This window comes from Sinocyclocheilus grahami, unplaced genomic scaffold (assembly GCF_001515645.1).
Source record: "Sinocyclocheilus grahami isolate Dianchi unplaced genomic scaffold, SAMN03320097.WGS_v1.1 scaffold565.1, whole genome shotgun sequence".
Classification (NCBI taxonomy): domain Eukaryota; kingdom Metazoa; phylum Chordata; class Actinopteri; order Cypriniformes; family Cyprinidae; genus Sinocyclocheilus; species Sinocyclocheilus grahami.
The window spans coordinates 692,935-713,118 of record NW_015505744.1 but is presented as its reverse complement, the minus strand read 5'-3'; the positions used below and the strand labels follow the sequence as shown (position 1 = coordinate 713,118).

General features: G+C 37.2%; 2 protein-coding genes across 2 annotated transcripts in view; both read left to right on the top strand.

The window, feature by feature from the left end:
* The first annotated feature begins 2,082 nt into the window (after positions 1-2,082).
* On the top strand, positions 2,083-4,485 carry LOC107556331 (src-like-adapter). The gene is made up of 7 exons (XM_016239414.1): positions 2,083-2,173; positions 2,279-2,372; positions 2,549-2,635; positions 3,461-3,564; positions 3,695-3,826; positions 3,918-4,047; positions 4,136-4,485. The coding sequence occupies exons 1-7, from the start codon at positions 2,107-2,109 to the stop codon at positions 4,338-4,340; spliced, it is 819 nt and encodes a 272-aa protein (XP_016094900.1). The 5' UTR covers positions 2,083-2,106; the 3' UTR covers positions 4,341-4,485.
* A 3,049-nt stretch (positions 4,486-7,534) lies between these two features.
* The window catches only part of LOC107556327 (alpha-catulin-like), a 72,608-nt gene continuing 59,958 nt past the window's right edge, over positions 7,535-20,184 (top strand). The window contains exon 1 of the mRNA XM_016239410.1: positions 7,535-7,860. Coding sequence (XP_016094896.1) covers positions 7,765-7,860 — 96 coding nt within the window. The 5' untranslated portion in view covers positions 7,535-7,764. The remainder of the gene's footprint in view (positions 7,861-20,184) is intronic.

Genomic DNA, 20,184 nt, shown 5'->3' with positions numbered 1-20,184 from the left:
GTGTGTATATTAATGAGGAAAAAAAAATAACTTAAATGATTTTAGCAAATGGCTGCAATATAACGAAGAGTGAAAAATTTAAGGGGGTCTGAATACTTTCCGTACCCACTGTATATACAGTATATATATATATAGTATAAGCCTATATTTATTGGTAACACTTTATTTTGATGGTCCCTTTTTTTGACAGTAAGTAACTTTGCACCTACATGTCAACTCTTATTAGAGTATTAGCAAAGACTATATCCTTAATGGGACTTTGGTATGAGTAGACTGTCTGCTTAATATCTGCTAACTCTTTATTGTTATGGTCTCCCAACAGACATTCTACTGACTATAAGTAATTTTTCAAGTAAATGTCAACTTAATCTAACCCTAACCCTAACCGTACCAGTCTACTAAAACTCTACTAACATTCTAATAAGTGCAGCGCTACTTATAGTCAACACTACAGAATGTGTTAAAGGGACCATCAAAATAAAGTGAAACCGATTTATTTTTAAACTTTTTGTAAGTTCTGTGCGTACCCTCAGATGATGTTCTGCTCTGTTTCAAAAACAGCTGAACTACTGTCGCTACTGAAAATAGCGACAAATGAAGAATGATACTTGATACTGAAAAATGATACTTTTAGGGTGTTCACACTTGGCGGGTTTGGTTTGATTAAAACAAACTCTGGTGCGATTGCTCTGCTAGTGGGGTTCATTTGAATAAGTGTGAATGCTGCCAACTGAACCGTTGTGGTTCAAAACAGCGTTGAAAATATAGATAAAGGCCATTTTAATTGTGTGCAGAGTTTGTATTATTCTAAAACTAATAGAAAGTGCTATCGTAGACTCCACAGGTTTACTTGGCAGATTTGAAGTTAATTCCATGTCCTAGTGCTTCTTAATAATGAGAAGTAGTCTAAGTCAGTAGACCTTTTGTTGAGTTTAAATGAGAACGATTGTGATCTCATAAAATGTATGTAAATAGAGAGTCATATTTGTGGTAATGGCATCAGCTGGTTTGTAGCTTTTGGCAATTAATGAAGTTTAGACGGGTGAGAAGTGAGCGGATAATATGCAGTTGATAAGTAGAACAGCACTGATGGCTTTCCCAGACGGAAATCACTCTTTTGATTCCAACTCCCTGTCAAAAAGTGAAAAGTGCACATATTTTTCAATGGAAAAGGACATTCAAATGTAAGCCACAACTAAGCTTTTGGAAATGCATTTTCTACAGCATGATCATTTTTAGGGTTTAGGCTAATTATCATGTTGAGCCTACAGAAAAGTAATGAAGCAAATAGTGTGAATTAATGACGAGATTAAGTGTTGTCTCCACGTGATGATAGAGCTGAACGTTGTAATCCTCCTCTGTTTCTGCTCATCCAATTATGATGCTTTAAGAAATCATTAGAAAAGAGACACAACTGCTCTTTAATCTGTTCAAAACTCCAAGGGCATAAAATCAGTTTTCCACATTGAGTAATCAGCAGAAATGGAGGGGAAACAAACATATTTCACTACTATACTCTAAAAGTATTATTTTGGCAGTGTGTTAGACACTTTATCCATATTTTTGCTGGTGCATTCCGGTAAAAAATGTGCACATACCACTTCTATGCATTTATATCAAAATGCAGACGTAATGTTGAGGTTGGTTATAGGCCTGTGATGCAAAATGGCATTTTAAGTGATGAGACCCAAACAAACAAGGCAATTTATGGCTATAATTAAATGCATTTTTTCCATGTGTTTTAAACATCTAACAAATGTTTTAAAAAGGTAGAAATAAATAACCATAAAAAGATCAGAAAAAAATAAAGCAATGAAAAAAATTGTTTTATAAAAAATAAAAAAATAAGTTCAATTTTGCACTGTAGAAATGCGAGTTAAATACTGACATTGTCAGGAAGAAGTTAAGTGGAAAATAGTGGTAGACTTGGGCTCTCTGCAGCTTCCCTGTTCTATTTTTTGGTAGAGATAGCTCATTAGCTGAGAGGAAGTTGCAAAATTTAAACAGCTGTTGCATTAGCTGTTAGACTATCAGATGCAGAACACATACTGAAATGTGCCTTTAACATTCCAGCATCTGTAGAGCTGCGGCCTCTAAACGGCCATCATGGGCAATGTGATGAGGCAGGAAAAGACAAACCCAGAGCCTAACAACTCTGACACAATGTTTAAAGGTAAGCTATGGTTCGTCACCTGCTGTATGGGAGGTCTGTTGCTTAAATGTGTATTAGCGTGGGTCTTTGACATTATTTGTACTGTTTGTTCATCTACATTTACAGACTGTGACAGTCTTGTGGTGCTCACTGATTACCCATGTCGAGACATTAGTGAACCAATCTTTAGGATAGGGGACAAACTCAAAGGTCTCTCCGAGTAAGTGTTCTTTCGGTGAAATACAACATGTTTGATGCTATATAACAATAAATGCCTGCTAATATACAATGCATCAGCAGTTTGTGAAATGCATATTTCATTTTTATTTTAATTAATATATGTATACGCATGCAACCCATAAAATGACTATTTATTTACTCGTCAATGCTTTACAGAGAGGGTTGCTGGTGGAAAGTCCGTTCTCTTCAAACAGGAACTGAGAATTACATTCCAAGTAATTATGTGGCAAAGGTTTATCATGGGTAATTTTAGACTAATTATCCTCATTGATGTATGTTTCATGATGATCCCAGAAATATATTCCCAAATTCAAAATAACATCTGGACATAATACAATAAGTACCGAATCATAAATGTCGCTAGAGACAATTTCCTGTAATCTCTTTCAGAATATTATAAAGGCTTTATTTACACTACCATTCAAAAGTTTGGGGTAGGTAAGTTTTTTTGGTTTTTTTTCTCCAAAAGAAATCTCTTATGCACAGCAAGGCTGCATTTATTTGATCAAAATACAGTAAAACAGTAATATTGTGAAATATCATTTCAATTTTAAATAATTTTCTATGTTAATTAAATTAAATGAATCCTCATTGTCACATGAACCTTCAGAAATCACTCTAATATAATGAATTGCTGCTCAATAAATATTTTTTATTATTACAATTGTTGAATACAGTTGTGCTGCTTTTGTCGAAAACATAACACATTTCTTCAGGATTCTTTGATTAATAGAAAGTTTTAAAAAGAGCATTTAATTACAGCATTTATTTGAAACATTTTTAATATCATTAATGTCTTTACTGTCATTTTTGCTTAATGTGTCCTTGCTGAATACCAATAATTTCTTTGAAAAAAAAAAAGTTGCTGACCCAAAACTTTTGAATAGTAGTGAACTTCTTTTGATTTTATTGCATACAGTTTATAAACCATATCATGTGAAACACCAGCAAACATTTATTTATGGAGAACATTGTTATTTATATAAGACCTTCATTTATACTGAATTGTGAAGTCATTGTTTTCAGTTGTTAACATCATTTCCTCTTTACTATGTTATGTTTCTAAAGATGGCTGTTTGAGGGGATTAGCAGACAGAAGGCAGAAGAGCTTTTGTCATTGCCTGGTAACGGTGTTGGATCATTCCTAATTAGAGAAAGTCCGAGAGAAAGAGGTAAGTACCTGGAAGTGTCTTCTACTGTTGCATACTAAACACAGAAAGTTTTCCATTCACACACATTACGGCAATAAGTGTCAAGTGCAAGTGAAAAAGACAATGCAGTCATAAGTGCTGTTCCATGCAGGTGTATATTCTCTCTCTGTGAGACACAGGACCATAAAGCACTATAAAATATTCCGTCTGACTAATAGCTGGTACTACATCTCCCCACGGCTTACCTTTCAATGTCTGGAGGACATGGTCAATCACTACTCTGGTGAGAGCTAAAGACAAAACTCTCATATTCTGCTTGTAATGTGGAAAGAGTATGTGATACATTAATGCTAATGTGTTTTGGTTTCCCTCAGACTCATCGGATGGTATATGTTGTGTTCTCAGCGCTCCGTGTCTAGCTCTGTCCAACCCTGCCCAGAGCACATCCCAGGAAGCGCCTCCTGTGGTAATGCGCCGTAACTTGGATTGGAAGAAAGTGAATAAGTACGTCTCTGTCTTTTTAGATGCTGCTAAGCATTTCCTCCATTTGCTGAGCTTGTATAGAGTGACTGGTATTTCTCCGCATGAATAGGTCACAGCTGATGAGCCCAAACGAGCTGGATAATGCGGACTGCAAAGATAACATGATGAGCTACGGTGTGAGGAGCAGCATAGCCGCCTATCTGTCTTTAACATCAGTACCTGAGCTAGAGAACGCCAAAGGCCGCAAGAAGAAGAGCAAGTCTGTCTACGTGATGCCTGACCACAGTAATATAAATGAAGATGAGGACTATTAGCTCATGAGTGTAGACTTTTAATCTTTTTATTTTAACCAACACATTGCTATGGACTGTAATATTTTTGCACTGGGTTAAGTGAATCTTTCACATACATGTCCAGGTCACTTTTCTATGGAAGCCGAAGAGTTTACATCTCACAATTCCACGATTACATTTCGCATTTACATTTACTTTTTTTCTCAGAAATCTGAGTTAACATCTCATAATCCATTTTTTTTTTTTGTAGTTGTTTGTGGCATGGAATAAAAATGAAAATAGTAATTGCACATTTTTATCTCACAATTCTGACTTTTTTTCTTGCAATTGTGAATTAACATCTAAAAAAAAAAATTCTCGAAATTGAGTTAACATCTTGCAAATCTGAAATTTTTCTCAAAATTATGAGTTTGTCTTATAATTCTGAATTCTCAGTCAGATCAGTTTGTCAGTCAGTCAAAATTATGTCTCTCATGCAATGCTATTTAAAAAGTATCATAGCAGATAAGTCACGTCTCATGTCTGCGAATGACAGATCACAAAAATCACGTTTTAAAATGAACGGATGAATAATAGATGCCCATAAAAGCTACATAGTGCTTCCATATACTGTATTTTCCAATTAATCTCAACTGTGGCATGACCTAACTGTCCTGACATTTCCATTATACTCAAATTGCTTGCAGGTTGCATTCACTTAATTTGAGGCTGTAAACTTTAAGAGTATTGAACATTACATAAATGTTGCTTTATTGATACTTTTCAGCACAATTTAAATGGAGAAAAAAAAGACAATTCAGGGTCATTTGCACTCCTTTTCTGGCATAAATAACGAGATATGTTTTTATTTTGAATGTATTTCTGCAATACATTTGTGTCTAGATGGCGGACTTTCAAGGGTTCAGACAGAGCAATGTGAACTTTGAAGATGAAATATTCTGTCAGTCATATGTGTGAGAGATATGACTCTTCCCGTACAGGGGAAAGAGAGTATGTACCAAGGAGTATGCATTGGAAAGGCACATTTAAACACTTTCCCTCCCAGCAGATGTGTTCCAGATGTGTTCCGACAAATCATAAATAAGTCTGAAACAAAAACGGGTGCATTGCTGTACTACCAGCACTTATTCTTATTAGTATCACTTGCAGAAGTGAGGGAATATGCTTACAGATTATTTATATTTCTCTTCTCTGTCAGGCATCTTATATTGGCCGAGGTGTCTTATGCTTCACATAATGAGCTCATTTGCTAAACTGAGGAACATTCTCTGTATAAGGAACATCCTCTTTATAAAAAATAATAAATGTATACTGCAGCACCCAATCAGAGACATTTTTTCCAAAGCAGATATTTCATTAAAATTAGAAATTAGAAAAGGACATTTAGATATTTATAGTTTTTTTTTTTTTTACTTTACTAATATCGATACTCAATATCACTTTGGTGTTGGGAATCAACAATATTGCACTTAAATGTGCATTTTAAAGTGCATGTTCACCCAAAAATTTTAATTCTGTCATTATTTACTTTCCCTTATGTCATTACAAACTGATAAGGCAATACTTCATAAGAAGTTTGCAAACAGAGGCTGTCACTGCAGCCACGTATGCACGGTGAGAGATGCAGGGTTTAGTTTAGTTTATGGCAGGCAGGTGGAACTCTGTTTGGGCCAACAATCTGTTCTCTCTTCATCATCTGAGATTTGGCCTGTGTCATTCTGTTCAATTAATCATCAACAGTGTTTTTGTCTCGACAGGAACTCAAACTTTAGGAAACGTCTCAAGCGTTTGGAACTGATACTGTTCTTGATAAGGGCTTTTGGAAATTTTTATAATACTGGATGTAACAAATTTAATCTAAATATGATTATGGAACTGGCATTTTCATTATAGATTTGAGAGCTACAGTCAAACCAAAAAATATTCAGACACCAGATATAATTTTTGATATTTTTTTACTAGTGGGTGCAGGACACTATAGTTCATTTATGTAAGTGAGGATAGCAAAATAAAGTGAACTGTGACATATTAAACCCAAAAATTTTTCATACAGTGGACTACCAGTAAAATTTGAGATAAAAAAATTATTCAGACACTTTGACCGGACCATGTTTTGCTTAAGTATTTTTTCTTTAATTGCAAGAGACTGAGAAAATCACAGGCTGAGACATTTGGGGCACGGTCTGCATTTGTGATGAGATTAGTAACTTCAATTAGCATTTAATAAATGGACTATTGTTGCTTCAGCAGCACCACTGAAATGCACAGCAGCAGTTGTTGAGCTGGTGTGAGATGTGTGGAATTACATTATGCACCTTAGTTATGGGATTAATAATTAAAATCATAACATTTGCAGCATGTACATCGTGTTACAAAAAACTTTTGCTAGGCAGCGAAACCCTGCAGCCCTCAATTCAAACTGCTCTCAGTGATTTCAGTTAAATGTGCTGTATTGGGCCGACAAATAACTGCACATTTATTACCAAACATTTTGCAACTTTTGTGTGCAATGAACATTGGGCTGACATTTTTTTTAATGTTGCCAGATTGTGCAAAGGTGATTAGATTTTATTGGACAAAAACTTGGAAATGGCAAGTTTTTGGGGTCTATTTTTAGCAAATTTCAGGTATGTAAAAATATTTATTTATTTATAATTTTCTTAATGAGAACATTTAAAAAAAATACATTTACAATCACAATTTTTATATTCTATTTTAATATAATATAATAGTCATAATATAATATAATATTTATGTAGTAAATAATAATACATCTAAAAGTACTACAATAAAAGTAGCACAACTAGGGATGTCAAAAGATTACAATATGTTCATCAATTTGTTTTTGTGGTTGATACATTTATTTTTAGCAAGTAAAACAAAACAATACACTTAAGTTTTGTCAAATGTAATAATTTTAATATTATTGTAATGTTGTCATTTTAATATTATTAATGATTTAATATTAGTATTAATTGTCCACTTTTGAGTAGGCTACACTAGATCAAACTAACAGATGTGCTCTAAGAGCTACAAACCTAATGTCTATAATAACATGAATAATTGAAAAAGAAAGACAAAATATTAAGGTAAAAGTGAAAAGGGCAAAAACAGTAATAAACAGACATTCAAAATGAAAAGTTTAGTGAGACAGAGACACTGTCCCTCAGTCTGCCTCTGATCACTCTCTCTCTCTCTCTCTCTCTCTCTCTCTCTCTCTCTCTCATACTACTGACTCGCCAGTGGCTGCAGCAGTCAGTCCTGTGGTTGTAGTTTGGTATATTGCATGTAGATGAACAGTCCTTTACTCAGAAGCGAGTGCGCGGGGAATATAGTAGAGAACAGACGGAGGGATCTTTTAAACTAAACCAAACGCGCTTGCAGCATTGAGACTCCTAGCAAACTCAGTGTTGTGGTGAGCGCTCGTGGGGTCGGATCGGCGGGAATGGCTTCGTCTCCGTGCGGCGGTGGGAACTTTGATTGCGGGCTGGAGATCCAAACTCGCTCGGTGGAGCAAACACTCATCCCGCTCGTGTCTCAGGTGAGTCCGGATCAAAGAAACTTCTCGGCGGGGGCATTAATCCTTTAAAACCTTCAGCAACCGCTTAATGGACGAATGCGGGATTTAAAACACAAACAACTTTCCCGTATCATGTGTAAAGGTTAACTAGAACACTGTCTGAACCCCCAATTTCCCGAGGGTAACCAGAGTTTCCGCCAAAATGCCTCAAAATTATTATGGAGACTCTTGCGTCGGTGTATGTCTGTTATTTTGGTTCATTTCTTTGAATTAGGTGGCAAATCTTTTTAATATTCGTGGTATTCGCCATGTTAATTTAATGTCAGGGAAGTGTGTTGTTTGTATTCTACAGGGTCTCTGAATGAATAAGAAGTGAAACTTTTTCAGGTTATTTGAGAAAGTGTGGTTCTCCATTAGTTTACTGTCAAAAACTGTAAGGATTTGACTAAATTCAACTAATTTATTACAATAAAATATAATTTTACTGAAACCAGTAATTTCTCTTATAACAAAATATATTTTGTATATCACTAATAGTCTTAACCGTTTGATTTGACAACATGATTATGGTGCTGCTTATAACACAATTTCATGGGAGTTCATAACATTTACATTTTGACAAATTGGTGGCTAATTTATAAGAATTTGCACAATTTCATTCATACATTTCCTTACAATCTGCTTACACTGATGGTTAGTGTTAGGGGTGGACCTTCATGCTTACTTTTTTTTCTAAAGATCATGTTTATGTATGAATCACATTTTACTATTTCATTTCATACTGCCGCCTCATAAAATAATAATTTTCTCATTAGTTTAGGCTGATTATTGTTTCCCTTGGCTGGAATTTTGTACCTTATTTACTTTTAATTGATTTTCTACCTGCAGGTGAAATTAGACAATTTCATTCACAGGCAGGAGTTCTGTGGTGATGAGTGCTGCATGGCTGTGAATTGGTCGTAGGCAATTCTGTGTTTCCCGAAACCAGCTACAGCCTTCGACCTGTGGTTAGAAGTTAATTGTATGTCATGATATTGAAACGTGTAAATAAAAAAAGCAAAAGAAAGGAGAATAATAATAGTAGTCCACGTTGCTATTTGGAGTAATAACATGAATTTGATTTGGAATGAATTAATGAGCTGAAGTTATTGCTACACCACCTGTGTGACGTCATTAATGGCAGTTACGTGTCATGGTTTAAACAACACATGTGCGACAGAGTTAATACAGTTTTGGGAACAGCCATGCCTAGCTAATTTCTCCAATTAGGCCTATGCTTTATTCTGCAGTAGTTAAGCAGAAAGTTCTGTTGTTATACGGGCAATGGCGATACTAACTATATTTAACGTTTTGGTGAATGGGTAACTAATTCATAAAAATCTTACAATGTCATTTGTACATTTTCGTATCTGCTTATGTCCCACTGCTATTTAGGGGTAGACCATCATTCTTATGTTTTTTTTCCTAAAAAATATGTATACATCCATATGTATTACATCGTACAAATTCATATGGAATTGCCATCTCATAAAATAGTTAAATTTTCTAATGAGACCGCATTGGAAACACACTCCTGAGTGATACTGGAGAAAGAGAAAACAGGCTCTCGACTTTTGAAAATGTTGGATTGATAGAAGCAGTGAAACATTCCAGTGTTCTTAAAGCACTATAGTTGCTGCTATAGTCTTGTAACTTGCAATCTTTAGTTATTCACAGCTCACAGCTGCTGATTTCTCATTAAATAACAGGATTCACCTAGGTGATGGTGACATAACTTGCTGTTCTGAAAAGCAGAGTGTTTTGGTTCAGAAGCATCTGTGAGAAATCTGTTTCCATGTGATTTTCACATGCATAACTGTTATACTTTCAAAACCCTTCCAATGCACTTGCAAGCCTTTAGATCTGACATTATTAAAATTTATTTTTATTTTGCCCTTCTACCCCACAAGCTTAGGGGAGACGAGTGGTTTAGAGAATGGATGTGCCATTCTAATGGAATTGCTAGTTGGTTTAGTGTTGTGATGGGAGATGATTGCTGAAATGTTTTTTGAAAGTTTGCTAGTTAGTGGTGTTCACTAGGACGGCTGATGGTAATGAGGCTGAAATGTCAGTGTTAGAAGACATGCTAATTGCCCATTCAGTAGACCTTTGGGTAATGGGACTGCTTTCAGTGCTTTACAGATTCTGGACAATAGATTGTCAAAGGGGCCTTGGTCAGAACCCTTCCCCCAACTACAGTTTTGTCAAGCAATCTAATGCTTACTGACCAGATACAAATGTAAAAGATGTTGTCTTTCGTGCAACTGCCAAATTCCCTGTATGCACAAGTCTGGTATAGTTGCAATGTCGTAAGCACAGTTGTAGTCCACTTTGAAATCGGTTCCAAAAATGAGGTGGTTGTTTGATTTGTTCCATGAGGATTTGAGCTGAATTGAAAACTACAGAATTAACATTAATTGTGTTGCATGATTTTTGAATGTGAAAGTGCCATTAACATCTCAGGCTATAAGACTGTGTGAAGGACAGGAGGTTGAGTGCAGAGGTCAGATCCTGTGTGTTCTCTCTAGGGGGCTGAACATGATAATGGGAAAGCTTCATGTTGGTGAGAAAGGGTTTTCAAAGCTCATTTATTGACTAATTTTCACAATTGTGATATTGAGCATCCTCACGCACAGGCACACACACAGAGGCTTGATCTCCCCCGGTTATCCTTTCTGTTATCAGTCTTACTTTCACAACTGTGTAATTACTGCTGTTATCCTCTCAGGCCAAGATCAGTCTGTCTGTGTTTTTGCCTGTTGGCCCACTTGTCATATTTGAGATCTTGACAATTGCTGAAAAGCTTCCTCTCGTTTTATTAAGCTGCAGTTTCTATATTGCCATTGATAATTGTCAATGATGGTCAATGTCATTTTTAGTCTGAATATATATATATATATATAATTTTTTTTTTACAACATTAAAATGCTATTCACGCATACAAAACATCTTCTATGATGAGCATAATTTTAGTTTCTCAATTCAAATATATTTTAATACAATTAAATCAACAATGTTTGAGTGATGATTATATAATAAAGAAAAAATAATAATTACAAGAATATGCCTATATTTTTGAAAAGCAAATAAAATAGTTTGGCATAATCTTTTATTATTAATTCCTTTTTATTAATTTATCATTAATACATTATTCCTTAAAGCATGTCCAGAAAAACAAAGTCGTGTGGGGTGAACAAAAGCCAGAAAAATGTACTAAAATTGTGGTGTGACAGTGTAACAATAATTTAATAAATTTTTTTACCTTAAATTTTTTTTACTTGTCTGTTTAGGCTCACACGTGAAACCTTTTGAACACACTAATTTGAATTATAACTGCTGTTGAGACAAATAAAAACAGAACAATCATAATAGTTCATAGTTCATCATAATATCTTCAGTTTCACTGTATGTGCAATGGTCTTGGATTTTTGAGCCAAAGCCAGGACAGGATTTATGAAATTACAAAGTCTTTGATCTGAATAGAATGCTTTTAAACTCATGTGTCAAGAAGCCTTGTTATTACATATTTGTGCTAGTCATGTCCTTATTCTGCAGGACTAAGGGTTGTTTTCCAGAAAAGATTTGAGCAATAATTGGCTGCAAATACTTTCTTGAGCCCTTGTGCTTTTGTAAGCTCTGTGCCATCTACACTTTTGTGAACCTCTGAAAGTTGGTGGAAGTGAGAGTTTTTGCATGTTAAGTACACAATTGAGCCAAAGTTACATTCCATATGCAAAGCCTCTGTTCCTCTCATGACCTAGGCTATTAGTATTTTTGTCAGGGCTACAAAGCTGTTCTGTAAAGGCATATCACATGTGTCCTGCATGGAAAACATCAAAACTGAGATGGTGAGTTACATAATCACAAGAGAACTTCTGTTGGAGGAAATTCTATCACAAGGAGCACTGTTAAGATACTAGATCAACTACGAGCAGAAAGGGTAAGCCTGGTGCCTCCTGTAAGTTGACAAGAAAGATGGATGAATGTGTGCTCAGTGTAAACTGCTTAGGATTACATGGCCAAATACCCTTCAGAGCTAGAACAAAGCAAGCTTCATGTTCAGTATGCGTAAACTTATGTATGTGTGATGGCATGTTCTGTGTGTTTACTTGGCTGCATGAATGTTCTTTGTGTTCCATGTGTTTGTTTAACCAGTGGAGGTGTAAAAAAGGAAGCCAGAATTGATAAGAGTGATATTGTGAACTACAACCCCCATCCAGAATCTTCTGTAGCTGTAAATGAGTTAACATACCATTCAAACCATGGCAAATATAAGTGAATGTGCTTTCTTTTTTTTTCTGTTGAGTTACCAGGTACAGTGGCCCCCAAAAATATTCACTGTTAAAATATATGATTGTTACTGCATTAGGAAATATCAAAATCAAGTGGTATTTACTTTAAAGGGGTCCTATGATGCTGCTAAAAAGAACATTATTTTGTGTATTTGGTGTAATGAAATGTGTATATGCGGTTTAAGGTTAAAAAAACACATTATTTTCCATGCTGTACATTATTGTTTATCCTCTGTGCCCCGCCTTTCTGAAATGCGTAAATTTTTACAAAGCTCATCGTTCTAAAAAAGCGAGGTGTGCTGTGATTGGCCAGCTATCCAGTGCGTTGTGAATGGCCGAATACCTCAAGCGTGAGACGGAAATGTTACGCCCCTCACCATACTGTGATGATGCCCTGTCAGGCCGGAGCGATGATTCAAAAACATGAAAACCCATCATAAACGAGGCATTCGTTGCATCCAGTGGGGACATAATTATGGATTATAATGATTTATACTGTCTTTTTACACGTTGCGTTGCATTGCGCCGCGTAAACATAAAACCATGTCTGCATTTGTGATCGGAGAAATGACAAACAACAAGCCCTACTCTACACTGCCCAAAAAACTCGCTTTAAATCTCTAAAATCTCTTTAAATATAAAACACGTACTTACAGTCTTTGAGTCAGAACAGCCGGCATTGTAGTCTACTCTCCCAGGATCAGGAAACGGTCCTCCATAAAATGTGCTGCACACATCTGAATATTTGGGTTGAAGTGTTCTGGAACAGTGTTGTAAATACAACTTAACCACTGATTTCTAATCGTGTCCATTTTTGGAAGGCCAAAGAAAGTAGTTTCACTTTCACAACGAAACACAGCGTCACACACGGTGACCTAGAGTGAGCTGCGGCGGTGGCCTACAGTGAGCAGAGGCTGGGGGCTAGAGTGAGGAATGGCCGGAGGGTTAGAGTGAGCAGAGGCGGGTAGGCTTGAGAACGGCGCGACTGGCGATTTCGACAAAGGAGCGTCCGGAAGGACATGTGATGACTCCGGGCTGGACTCCGCTTCGTCCATGGTGAAAGCCGATCCGGCGATCCACAGCGCAAAGTTGTAGTATTTCCTCAGCAACCAGCACGGATCAGCTCCAGGCATGACAAAGCAGATATCGTCCTCTTTTGGAAGGTGAAACAAAGTAGTTTCGCTTTCACAACAAATCACACAGTGCCATCACGACATGGTGGCAGTGTACAGTGAAACATACAACAACAATACTACAGAGAGAATAAAAGTTACGCCTGGGCGGCGTTATGCAAATCTTCCCACATAGTGATGTAGATATGTGGGGGCGTGTTAGAACGAGCCGTTTTAGGTAGGTGTGACTGACTCTTAACTTTTATAAAGAATATCTCTTTGGATTTGAGACTTTAGTCTTTGCAACTTTACAGATCTTCTTTATGCACCAAGAGCTTGTACCACTCCAAAGAGAAAGGAAAAATTGAAATTGCATCATATGACCCCTTTAAAGAACTCCAAACACACCTTTGCAAATGCAAAACATTTTACAAAAAATTTTGTTAAAGGTTTAAATCAGTAGATCTCTACCAGGGGCCCTCAGCTACTTATAAGGGGCCGCAGGGTGACTTATTTAAATTATGTTGTATTAAAAGGTATCAAACCTAATTAAAATGCTAAAAACACATAAAATCAAGATCTAAACAAAATATGTATTATTTTTCAAATTTCCCAACTATTGTTTTATTAAAGAGCATATAGTTCTTAAAACTTGAGGAAGCACAAAATAATTGGGGTTAATGTATTGTCACTCCAAGTTTCTGTTAATAAAAAGTTTTGTCATATGAGGAGCCTTTGAATATTTTGTTTGACAACAGAGGAGCCTTCAAGTCAAAAAGGTTGCGAACCAGAACCATTGTTTTAAATGATACAACTTTTAAGTATTTGGACCCTTTCTGGTTGTCAAACGTAGTCCAACATGTTCATAGATAAAGGGGTAGTTAAACCAGAAATGAAAATTGACACCATTTACTGACTCTCATGTTGTTCTAAACCTGCATGACTAGTTAATATTTCAGTTTTTTTTGTCCATATTATGTAAGACACTGGACCCCATTGACTTTCATTGTATAGACTAAAAGCAACACTGTGCCTAAAGAGACTGGCCAAAAATTCTCACCTCTTAAAAATTAAGATAATTCACTCGTTTTAGTTGAGAGCCCATCAGATCTTATGTCAGAAAGGTTTGATCACTCTTTGTTGACTCTGTGAATCTGTTCTTTTCGTGATCATTCTGAGTTTCATCTGGTTTTCATAGCATTTGGTAATTCATAGCCTGTGGGCATAACCTTTCCGAGGCGGCTCTCAGATGTTGCCCGTCTGATCAGGGGTGCAGCATACCCCTCAGTTTGAGTTTCTGCATCAGTGACAGCTTGGCTGTGCTCCAGGCTGTATTTACATTACTTGGCTACGGGACTTGTCATTGAGCAGGAAGAGATCTTAATTACCGCATAAATTTTATGGCATTCTTCTTCCCTAAGCTCACGCAAGGTTCAGGGAACATTCTGGGAAAGAGGTGGACTCCCTTGGTCCCCCGCTGTCACCACTGATCTTAGGGCTCACGGGTAATACTCACGGACAAAGAAAACTGTCAGTTCGAAGAACAGGTCAGCTACATTTAGTGTTTCTTGTTGTTTTTCTATTCTAGCTGGGTTGCTGAATTGCCGTGCTAACAATGTATCGCTCTTCAGTCTTTAAATAACACCAGACAACACTTGGAGATAATGAATCTCTCTGTTTGTGAGGTTGAGCATTCATTTGTATTTTTTTCCCGCCATGTTCACTGGCACAGGGACAGTGCTGGCTCAAGTTGCTGTGCTTATGGAATGTGAGGGGCTCGTGACAAAATACCCACTTACCTTAAGAGTAATTACAAAAGGCTCATTATTCTTCTGTACTGTACAGTGGCTTGTATTCTCTCCCGAGACTAGAGCAAGTACTCAACCTCCCTAGACAACAACAAATCGACACAAGCAATGATATTGATGCGATACCTCTGTATAATGATTTTATAAGAAAACAGTGCAGTTTCTTCTCTTGCAGCTGAGTGAGCAGAGCAGAGCTGAGTCCCTGTAAGTGGCCTCTCTCACTTTGGATGGAGATTTTAATGACCTCAAGAATTTCACATGGTCAGTTTGGGATATTTCTAAGGTTTCAGCCTGGAGGAGCCCAAATGTTGAGAGACGTCTTCTTTTTCAGTCACCCATCACCTGACCTGTGACATCCATCACCTGAACAGGATCGAAAACCTTGAGGGGGAAAGAGTAACGGAATGCCTAGGTCATATTTCACTTTCCCTCATATATATTCCTGTTGTTGTTGTTTTTGCATTCTGACACTATTTTTTTGACAACTTTTTTATTATTATTAATTCAAGCAGTTATTTCCCTCCAGTTGTTTAGTTGTAAGTGTCCCACTGTAATGAAATAAATATTATAAAAAATATTTAACATTTAAGTTTTAAAGAATGTTAACTTCCAGCATAAAAGTTTCCTGATAATTTACTCACCCCCATGTCATCCAAAATTCATGTCTTTTTCTTCATTTGAAAATAAATTAAGGTTTTTGAGGAAAACATTCCAGCCATTTTTCTCCATATAATGGACTTCAAAGGGAGCCAACGGGTTGAAGGTCCAAATTGCAGTTTCAATGCAGCTTCAAAGAGCTCTTCACAATCCCCGCCGAGGAATAAGGGTCTTGTCTAGCAAAATGATTAGTCATTTTCAAAAAAAAACTATTTATATACTTTTTAACCACAAATGCTCGTCTTGGACTAGCTCAACTTTACACATTACATAGTCACGTTGGAAAGGTCACGCGTTATGTAGGCGGAAATACCAACACAGTGTTTACTAAGCGAATGTGCAAAGAAAGTCAAACACCCTATACAGGTAAAAAAGGTAAAACAATGATGTTGCCTGATTTTGATTGAAGTTGGAAGAGGAAATCAGATGGAGTTCTTCGCCCTACCCTACCTTATTGAACTGGAGTACGTATGAAGAACTAACTGCGTGTGACCTTTCCAATGTGATTACGTAATGCATGAAGTTGGACATGCATCGTAGAGCTATAGTGCAAGATGAGCATTTGTGGTTAAAAAGTATATAAATTTGTATTTTTTTTAGAAAATGACCAATCATTTTGCTAGACAAGACTAGGGCTGCACGATTAATCGAATGCGATTGTTATGCGCATTTTGTTAAAAAAGCCGGTTCTGTAATCAGCAGGAAATCATCATCACGTGCTTTCAGATGGAGCAGAATTTACTACACATAGCTGTAGTTCACTGACAAGTTACACAAAAAAATCGCAGACGATTTTATTGCGCGATTCTGAAATCGAAGAAATCGTTCGCGATAATGACAGCTGTTTGCATAGCTTCTCAGTGAACTACAGCTCTGTGAAGTAAATGCTGCTCCATCGGAAAGCATGTGAAAATACCACATTTAATAACATATTTTTACTCCAAACTCCCTTTATAACATCAGTCGAGTGTTTAAAATAAATCCTTCTGTGAGATGATGTGGCTTCTTACACAGAATAAGGCACGCAACATTTCATAGTATTTAAGCAGTGATAAAGGCATTGCATTATAAATATACTTTAGTTTAATGAAAATTATAATAATAAAAACTCGTTAAATATAAAAAACGTACTTACAGTCTTTGAGTCAGAACAGCCGGCATTGTAGTCTAAACCGTATATTGCCGTAGTCGTGTGTTTATTAGTCACGTGGAATCAATGAAAGCAGTTGAATCTTCTGTTTATTCAGCTGCAGCAATTCTGGGTTTCTTCTGCGAGGATGTATTTGGAGTTTCAGCGCGAGAGCGCCCTCTGGCCTTTGGATGGAGATTTACTGCTGATCACAGAACTGTGCTTCACTGAAAGATACGCATGACAATCGCAGCTTCTGTCGAATCGCAATCTCTATTCCATTTTGATTTATCACGCAGCCCTAGACAAGACCCTTATTCCTCGGCGGGGATTGTGTAGAGCTCTTTGAAGCTGCATTGAAATTGCAATTTGGACCTTCAACGTGTTGGGTCCCATTGAAATCCACTATATGGAGAAAAATCCTGGAATGTTTTCCTCAAAAACTTTAATTTCTTTTCGACTGAAGAAAGGAAGACATGCACATCTTGGATAACGTGGGGGTGAGTAAATAATCAGGAAATTTTTATTCTAGAAGTGAACTAATCCTTTAAGTACATGTCATTGTACTGAATTTAATTTCTTTAAAAAAAATTTACTTAATTTGCATGAAAATAATGTCTTTATTTCTGAGATTCACTCATTTGTCCTTTGCTTATACCAGGGGTAGGCAAGTTCGGTCCTAGAGAGCCGCAGTCCTGCAGAGTTCAGCTCCAACCCTAATCAAACACACCTGAACAAGCTAATCAGTGTCTTCAGGATTACTAAGGCTGTAGGCAGGTGAGTTTTGTTTTCAGGGTTGGAGCTGAACTCTGCAGGACTGCGGCTCTAGGACCGAACTTGCCTACCCCTGGCTTAGACCAATAGACAGTGTCCTCCTCTGCATTAAAGGGTCATGGTTTGTCTGGTTAGCATGGCCTCATTAGCTCCTGCTGGTAGATTTTGTACACCATCTGACTGCAAAAGCATCTGGGCGACCCGCACTAGCTCAGCAACTGCCATTTGAGATTAATCCTTTATCCAGTTATTCTAGGTCTCCTTGCTGTGTTCTTAAACCAGTGATTCTCTCACCTGTTGAGCGCTTTGTTCCTCCAGGAGGCTCATGATCTCAAAGCTTGGCTTAAATAAATCACCTGATACCAGCACAATGTGCTAGATTCTTTGTGAAAGCGTTTACCTTTCCGTGTCTGTTGAGGTGCTGAAGTTCCAGACAGGCCTTGGTGAAACCGCCAACATTTAATTGCATATGCCTGAAAGACCACAGTGAAATGTAAATCTGCTCAGTAGACCATTCTGCTAGATTTCTCTAAAATGTTAAAAGAAGCTTTCTAAACTACAAGAAGGAGTTCATTATTTCAATAGAAGTTTTTTGGAGCGTTCAGACAGTAATTAGATCAGCGCTATCTTAAGAAGCTTTTTAGAAGACCGTATTAGAGCGGCACCCTTAATCATGGCCTGTCATGGGTATGTTGACTTTAAAGTGGTTAAAAGCACAGATACGTCACCTGGTCAAAAAGGGGAATGCACTGCAAATGCTTTTGAAATTAGATGGTGCATTGTAAATGTCTGTGGCATGTTGACTGTTGCCAGAGCTCACAAATAAAAGTTTGTTTTTGTGTATGGCTGACATAAAAGGCAGGAAAGAAACCATGCAGGAGAAGTGAATATTTTGGCATGACAGTAAGGAGGAGAGTGCTTATCCTTTTGATTCTCTCAGATGGTGTATCCCTCAACACTCCCTCCATTTGGAAGATCTAAATGCAACTCCTTGTGGTAATTACTTCCATCAATCACGTCAACTTTGAGCTAAAGGGATTCGTGCCTCACAGTTAAATCTTGATAATGCTATATTAATGATGCTACAGTTACCCTTCGCAGCTGTCTTCTTACACTCTGACTGATCTTCCTGAATGTTACACTTTGTAGTATCCAAGAAGGTCTAATAGTCCTGGAAAGAGCTATGTGTTCTTTTCTATACTTTTATGCTCGTCTGGCACATGCCGCCTGGGAAATATATGACCTGTGTGCTGCCATCTTTGCTGCATAGTTACACAGTCTCAGATGCATTTGTTTCTTTTTGAGCCAATCACCTGAGCTGTGCCTTATATGTTGGTCTGTTATTCTCCCAACCAGGCTTGAGTAGCTAGCAAGACCGCCTTCATTGAAAAGCATCAAAAATGTTTGTGGTAAAACCTCTACTGTAATATAATAGTCAATAAATGGTCAATGGAAAATATGCTTATTGGTACATAGTGGTGTTATTGCGTCTATCAGCAGCTGAATGTGCGGTAGGGTTGGGTGGTTTACCAATATTGTGATGACGGTGATAGTCAATCATTAGAGATTTTGCTGTATCGTCCGCCACAATTTTGTGGCCAAAAAAGTCTATTGTCAAGTGTAGGAATGTATGAAACAGAGCTCACACCAGTCACTTTCAAACCAAGCAGCTTTCTGTTGGTCAACGTAATGAATCCATGTGACCAACTTGATCCCGTTGAAAAATCTTTCACCCTCATGTCAAAATCCCAATCTTGTGGATTCCTATTGAAATGAAAAATTCACCAAACAACTGTAAAAGTGATAGCACTTTACCTGCCAAAGTTAACCATTAAAGTCTAAAAATAGTTGAGAAATAAGAGGACTTGGTGACATTGCCTTTACAGATAGAGCCAGATATTTCATTTTATTTTCTTTGGAAAAACGTGTGCATCAATGAATCAATCACAATATGACCAGGAATGTATGCTAAAGGGGTTATATGATGCTATTTTAAAGATCATTATTTTGTGTATTTGGTGTAACAGAATATGTTGACATGCTTTAATGTTCAAAAAACACATTCTTTTTCAAATACTGTACATTATTGTAGATCTTCTATGCCCCGCCTCTCTCAAACAAGTAGTTTTCAACGAAGCCCCCTCCTTTGACGAGCGCAGTCTGTTCTGATTGGCCAGCTGACCCAGTGCATTGTGATTGGCCGAACACCACAAGCACGCATCGGAAATGTAACGCCCCTTACCATAAATGCGAGCTTCAAGCTTTCAAAGTAAATATCAAGACAGTTAATAAAGCCGTTAGTTTTACCATCAGTTCAAGCCCGAAAGGGCAAGGGAGTCGCGTGACAGACACCGTGATGATGCAGTACACAAGCTGCGGTTAAGACAGCTGACGTGCTATGATTTCTGACAGGCAGTTCGCTCTCCTGTGATGTGACCCTGTTCCCCTCTCACACACACGACGTGTTACTCTGCGCTGCGCAAAACTCCGCATTTGAACAGTCAATAGCAAATACTTAAACTAATAACAAAACA